The sequence below is a fragment of the Glycine max genome, chromosome 15, assembly GCF_000004515.6.
Source record: "Glycine max cultivar Williams 82 chromosome 15, Glycine_max_v4.0, whole genome shotgun sequence".
NCBI classification, from domain to species: Eukaryota; Viridiplantae; Streptophyta; class Magnoliopsida; order Fabales; family Fabaceae; genus Glycine; species Glycine max.
Genome location: NC_038251.2, coordinates 10,429,582 through 10,436,993, shown reverse-complemented (window position 1 = coordinate 10,436,993; position 7,412 = coordinate 10,429,582). Strand labels below are relative to the sequence as shown.

Here is a 7,412-nt window from a genome sequence, read left to right as displayed (position 1 = left end):
TTATAAGAACAAGACTTTGTGAGGAGTCGGTTTTTTTCGGTCATCTATATCTATATATATTTGTAATATAATTATTGTAATAACTGTCGCTTATCATATGATAAGGAATTTTTTTTTCCTACCACAATAGCATAATTGTAATTATTTTGTGATGAATTATCATTTTTTTTATTGAAGAACAGTTTTCTGATTTCCCATGTAACATGTGTACTGTGTGTAATTTATATAAAAATAGAATAGAATTATTTTTTTAAATTGTGCTGGCCTGACCGGCGCGGCGAGGACCAATTATTTAAATTATGAGTACAATTAATCTTGCATAAGCAAATATGCACACAATTTTTTCGTTACAAACAATAGAACCTCTTTCATTAAGAATTAGATTCCACATGAACAAATAGGAAATCGCTTGACTTGAAAATTATAAGTGTTTAAACTTAGAAAAAAAATAACTTTAAAAATAAGTATTTTTTTATAATAAAATTAGATTTATTTATTGAAAAAAACTTAAAACTGTTTATTTTAAATAAAAACAGCTCAGACAAATATGTAAAAAATAAACATAAAACTACTTATTTTATTTTTTTAAAAAAATAAGCTTAAACAAATTGGTTCTATAATGTCACATCAATGGTGCTTAGTAAATATTTAATAATATTAACTTTTAGGAGTTTAATACAAAATTTTTAAATTATAAAGACTTAATTAAAAAATTTAAGTTATAGATATATAGTTAAAATTTTGATGAAACTATATATAACTTTAAAAAATAAAACTTTTTTTAAAGGAAATATCAATGTTAATCCTCAAATTTTCTTTAAATTTAATTATTTGACTCGGTGGCATGAAAAATATAAGGGGGGATCCATATACATGCTCCCAATTACACTTCAATTTTGACATTATACAAAGTTGAATCTTAATGGTCAAAAAGCCAACAATCTGAGAATGACAAGATTTAACTGGTTTAAGGATTGATAATAAGTTAGTTAGCCCATCAATCAACAATAAAGATATTGATTGATAACGAAAGATCTCTCTCAATCAATAATAAAACTTGTTAGTAACGTTTTTTTTATACACTAAGATAAACATTAATAAGGGATAGGTCTCTTTTGATGACGAAGTAACTGATTTGACTTTTTCCAAAAAAAAAAAAAAACTGATTTGATTTATTAATAAAACATTATTGAGACCTGTACATAAGTACATACATTATCTAAGTATAGGATATATAAAGTTTTAGGTTCAATCATTGGACACAATAAAAAGATAAGGCAAGCATTTATTATGATATTTAAGTTATATTGGCAAAAAAAAAACTAAAAACAAATTAAATATTTAAAAATGTAAAAATATGAAATAAAGGCTGATGATTTCAATACAATAAAGGTAACCATTTTAAAACACAATTCACTGAATGCAGAAGAATATCATACACTTGAGCCTACAACGCAAAACTATCAATAAGCCATCTGGAAATTCATTACACAAAATAACATGTACAAATGTTATTAGCCCAAGTAGAAAAGCTATGCATTACAAAGAGGGGAAGCAAATTTGTGTCCTAGTATGATATAAAGCATTAATGTATGGCAAAAACAGTGTGTTAGCAACTGCACAAGTTGTTGATTCTTTTCTGTTGCTGTTTTCCTCAAACTATGTTTCAGGAGAACAAAAACCAAGCAGCTACACATCAGCCAGCTGCTATATTATGTGACAACTGTACAACTCGTTACCTGTATCCATCGGAAGATTTAAGCAAGTGGGTCAAGTTGCCCATAGCCCCTCGATGTAGTAATTCAACAGAGGATAGCATGGACTAGAATAATTTACGCTATAGCATTGCCACTGTTCTGCAGTTATAGACATGGTGAACACAAAAAAAAAAAAACGAATTGAAAAAGAAATCCAACTACCAGAACTCTAGCATCTCTGATCTCTGTATAGATGAAGCTAATAGAAAGAAGGAAAAAAATGAACCAATTAACACTATGATGGTGCTCCCTGAAAAGTTACTTGCAATTCTCCACATCCAATGTGGTTGATCAATGGTCATGTGGGGGTTTGCAGATAATGATTTCCTTATCACTGCTTCTGGGTTTTACTGATCCAGTGCATGGACAGATACAGTTTGTGTCAACAGTGTGTCTGTCGATTTACCTGGCCAGAACACACAACTAAACATGTTTTCTAGAATCTCCAGTCAGTTCTCTTCTTACAAGCTCCAGAATCTCAATAATCTGCAAAATTGACCGATAATTATTGAAAAAAGTTTATTGGGAGTTTGGAACTTAAGGATATCAAACAGTACACACTATATATTCTATTCATGAATATAAAATCATCTCAAAGAAACAAAAGTATATGTCCCTATGTTTCTTTGAAGCTACACAAATCTAATTGGACAGTAAAAACTTCTGGATGGAGCTTCACCAGTAACTATCTAATCACACAATTCTTAGCTGAATGGTGGGGTTGAGTTAGTACGCTACCTCAACACAGTTCTACTTGTACACCTGTGGTGGTGATAGTACAATAACAGCTTGTCCATATATTCTCTTATATTATATTTGATACATATAGTTGTGATTCAATTCCATGTTCATTTCATGGAATGAGGGATTCCCATGTATGATAGAAACAAAAAAAACTTTCATTCCAGGTCCAAGCTACATAACTATCAATGTTTTATAACAAAAAAAACTACACAAGGATTGGTTTTAAGTCTCATAAGAATTATTCTAGCCACAGTTCTAACAAAACATCTTAACAAAGGTAAATATGACCTAAAAAATCATATTTAGCGCATGAAATAATTACTAGATTTTCAAATCTCCAAAACCTAAAGACAAACATTTGGTATTTTCCTTCATCAGAGTTGGGTCAAGTATTCATTGTCTCAACACAGAAAGGAATAGTTGCTTTTAATATCCTCAAAATAAGTTTACAATCCTAAGGAGAAACGATCGGGAAGATAGATAGAATCTTTATAGTAATATCACATACATTGGCAAATCACATACATCAGCATTATACACTTCAATTATGTACAAAGTACAATATACAGAATGGGAAAGGTTCTCACCCCAGGGTAATGCTGCAGTATAGGTGAATAATGATCAAGTGCAATGTATATTTTTTCAAGGAGGCTAAGAAGAGTATCTACCTCATCCCCCAAAAGATCAACCTGAAACTCCAAGTAAATATCCAAGGTAACTACTTTAGATCAAATGTAAGTGGCCTCAATTACAAGACTTGAGCATTAAAATAGAAAGAAGTTAAAAATGAAAATAATGTTCTCATGAAGTCTAGATATCTATTCAAGTTGGGAATTAGCTGTATGTTTTGGTTCACCAAAATTTTCAACATAAACCTTATAGGCTACACTCATACACAGGCTTTGATTTGATATCTACTTTTATTCCCTCTCTCTCAGAAACACATAACTAATGCAATGTTTCCAATAGCTTGACAAAAAAAAATAATGTTTCTGATTACATACCTCTGCTTCAGCCTTCAAGAGATCAGAAGATTTTGTTTCTAGCCTTTGCTTGTGCACCAAACCCATGGTTTTAAGTACATTGGCTTTGTTCTTGATCCAATGGAACTCAGATCTCATGTTTTCAAGACTGAAAAGATTATTACTTATAAGACATGATCACCACAAGGATTTTAAACTGAATTTTAAAAAATAACAATTACAATTCAAAACTGCTTGTTACATATAAGGATATGAAATTGAAGCATTTAGTTTTTTTTCACACAATTTTCAGGGCATTAACAGTTAACAAGATCAAGTTGAAATCAAATATAAATTTTTAACAAATATGTTTACTGCTCACATGATAAGTTTTTCTTGTAACATATAGTAATATAGTATACCTCCAGCTTGCAAATGATCTGAAATTATTTACTGAAAGGATACATATAATAGATTTATATTTGACTTTAAAATTCAAAAAAGGTTTTAAAAAAAAACCAAGTTAATTGCCCAAATTATTTCTTCAATCAATTAGAAGACCTGATGTACTTGTTGCTTCACATAAGCTTAAACACTTACATAAATAGAAGACCACATAAAATAGCTTAAAACAGAGAAACAATCATAGATATTATTGGGAAAAAACCAAGTCCTACATTGGCTAGAGATAGTACCAAGATAAAGTAGGGGCAACCCTTACCCTATGAGCTAACTTTTGGGATTGAGTTAGGCTCAAACCCACATTCTAAGAGGTACCGTAGTTTATCATAAATTAATGAGCTATTAAAAAATAAAAAAGAAGGAACTTGACACAATTATTGCATACCTCAAACGATTTCTTGAAATATCTTTATTTACTCTAGCTTCAAAATCAGTAACCATTGCCAACAATTTATAGATGAGATTAATGGTTGATTCCATTTGCTTCCTGCTTTCCCTTTCTTTTTCCTCAATCAGTTTTAGTGTTTCTTGTTGCTTTTGTGTAAGCGTACAAAGCACTTTTTTTTCTTCATCAGTTTCTTTAAGCTTGTTCATTCTTTGTTCAAGATTTTGATGTAGCTCTTGCACTTGCTCCTTGTATTGTTCAATTTCCTTCAAAGCTGCCACCAGGTTACCCTTGGTGACATTCAATTCTTTACTGTTCTCTGCAATTAATTTATGTTGCTGAACTATCTCAGCTCTTAAACTGTTAAGCTGTTCAGAGGCAGACTCCGTTTTTTGTTTCTCTAGAACCAAAGCATCTGCTGCTCCTTGGATTAACTTTTCCTTTTCCTCCACTACTGAATTCAACATAAGCATTTCATATTTTAGTGTCTCTTTCTCAGCACTTTCGAATTTTAATGCTTCATCTGCATTCATCAATGTTTCTTTAAATATAATATGATTAATATCCAATTGCCCTTGCATAATAGTTGACTCCATTTCAGCTTCCTCAATTCCCAACCCACTAGAAGCTTGAGCACTGTGGGAAGCTTCTTTGAATATTACTTCATATATTTCTTGCATGAAACTATTCTTCAGATGTAATTCTTCGGTGCTGTATCTAAACTCACTCACAATATCTTCAAAGAAACATTTATATACATCTTGAATAACTGAAACTTGAGTATGTGCATCCCCTATGTCATCCTCAAGCTTCTGAATGGTTTGTAACAAATTTTTCTGTGTCAGTTGTTGCTGTGACAATTTTTCCACAGAAGCAGAAAGCTGGGAAGATAGACTCTTAAATTCCTTCTTCATATCTGATAGTGTGTCCTTCAGTTGATGATTCTCCAATTGTAAGAAGTCCAATCTATCCTTCAAACTGCTAAGAGATTCAATGTTTTCACTGAATTGATGTACTTTCTCGTTTCCATCAAGGATTTCATTCAATTTTGAGATAACATCTGGGATTTTTTTCTTCAACAGCTCAAACTCCTTGTCCTTCTTCAATGGAAAAGAAGAACCTCTTTCTTTCAAATTCAAAAGTTCCCGCCTAAGGCGAAAATTCTCTTCAGTCTTCTCTTGCACTTGAGATTCATGGTTTCTTCTCATTTTAGTAATATAAGTAACCAAATCTTCTTTAGACATGTGCTTTAATGAGGCTGAATCCAAATTCTCAGGCTTGTTAATCTTTGACTCCTCCTGTTTGCCATTTTCTTCCATAGTTGAGGGTGATAAGGGATCTGTTGAAAGCTTCACGTGAAAATGGTCAACCCTCTTATTATGACACCATTCATCGGTATTCTCCAAGGATCCATGAGAAAGAAGGTGCCCAGTTTCAGAAACAGATAGTGTTTTAAAAATTGCATCCAATTCCTGACGCAAACTTGAGATCTCTTTATATTGGTTAAAACAATTTCTACTTTCAGAGTCATAGAGGTCCAACAATTTCTGTTCAAACTGCTGTTGCAAACCCCAGATAGAATTGCTGATCACCATCCGTTCAATTTCTGAACAAAAGTCCTGCTCCTGCTGCCATTCAGAAAGTGATGCCTTTGATAAATGATCCATATCCTCCATCCTTCTGCAGAAAGTGTCTAGGGTATCTTTAAGGCTTTCAAAAGCTTTATTGACATAAATCCATTTTTCCGGCATATTCTCCTGCAGAATACCACCTAAACCCACCAAATCAGAACCTGAACTAATTCTTCTGATAGAACTAGCCCCCCTAATTTTATTTACTTCCTTCCTGAGCTGATTTAACTGTTCATGTACTGCAATTTGAAAACTATCTACAGACATTATACATCTATCATGCCCTACAACACTATCTGGAAATTGATGCATACCAACTTCATCGGGTTCACGATGATGTACCAAAGACCACAATGTCTTAGTTTCATCCGAACCCACACGAAACTCGTCTAGAATTTTCTTTAGCCCAACCACCTCCAATTCTTTCTGAGCGATTCGCTCAGCCGCCTGCTCCTCAACAGCATTAACCATGCCCTTAATGACAGAGTCACCCACCATCCTAGATATAATCAACCCCTCATCAATGTCCTCCAGAAAGGAGTCCATTTCCTTAAGTATGTCAATGTGATTGCTCACACTCGCATCCTCTTTACCATTATCGTAAATCCTGTCACCACCCTCCATAGCAGCAGAGCTCTCCATTGCCACTTTTTCTCCTCTACAAACAAGAATCAGCAATTTGGGGCCATTCAAAACAAAAGCTCAAGTCAAACCCTCAAATCTTACACACCACCTGTCAAAGTAGGAAACACATAACAATTAATAAAAACTCAAAATCAAAACTTGACTCATGCCCTTTGACTGTGACACACTTGCAAAATCATTGAGGCGGAATTCAATAACCAACACAAAGAAACAAATTCAAAATCCTTTCACAAACATAATTTCCTGAACCAAAAATGACCCAAGGGCTGAAATTTGAGGGAGAGTAAAAAAAATCAAGATTCAGTGGCATTTAGCCGAAGCTCCAAATCAGTCGGGAGCTTCTGGGAGTAATTGAAAACTGAGAGAATGAAAGGAATGAAAAACTTACAGAAAACCGTGGGAGCGTACGAGGTTGAATTAGCGGACAAAAGAAGGTGTTGGAGAATCCCGAGGCGACAGGAAAATGTTTGGAGATTCACATGAGTGTACGAGGGAGCAGGGTTGAATTGTAGTAGTAGCCTTTTCTAGGGTTTAGCAGCAGAAGAAGGTGGAAAAGTTGCAAGCTATAGAGAGAGATTTGGTGACAGGTAGGTAAAATACACCACAAAATTACAATGTCATCATCTCAATACCCTATGGACTCATTATTATTATTAATTACTATTAGCAGTAAGTTGACTTCACTTTTCTTAATCATTTATATCAATATAAATAATTTTTTTATTTATTGGAATATTATAATTTGATATTTCAGTGTTTTTTTATATATAAAAAATCAAAGACAAGTAAATTTATAACTACTCGTTACTGAACTAGACTCCTTAAT

General features: G+C 32.9%; 1 protein-coding gene across 1 annotated transcript; it reads right to left on the bottom strand.

Moving 5' to 3' along the window:
* Nucleotides 1–1,441: 1,441 nt before the first annotated feature.
* On the bottom strand, nt 1,442–7,203 carry LOC100792579 (WPP domain-associated protein). The gene is made up of 5 exons (XM_003547280.5): nt 6,975–7,203; nt 4,311–6,674; nt 3,506–3,632; nt 3,089–3,190; nt 1,442–2,243 (listed from the first exon to the last, which is right to left on the bottom strand). Exons 2-5 carry the CDS (start codon nt 6,581–6,583, stop codon nt 2,181–2,183), a joined length of 2,565 nt encoding a protein of 854 aa, XP_003547328.1. The 5' UTR covers nt 6,584–6,674; nt 6,975–7,203; the 3' UTR covers nt 1,442–2,180.
* Nucleotides 7,204–7,412: the final 209 nt, after the last annotated feature.

Bases quoted from the DNA above. Each gene is read 5' to 3' on its own strand.
- LOC100792579 (XM_003547280.5), bottom strand. From the start codon at position 6,583: ATGGAGAGCTCTGCTGCTATGGAGGGTGGTGACAGGATTTACGATAAT. The intron at 3,191-3,505 runs GTATGTAATCAG...TTGGAGTTTCAG, and splicing joins TCTTGAAGGCTGAAGCAGAG to GTTGATCTTTTGGGGGATGA. The intron at 2,244-3,088 runs GTGAGAACCTTT...TCAATTTTGCAG, and splicing joins TACTGCAGCATTACCCTGGG to ATTATTGAGATTCTGGAGCT.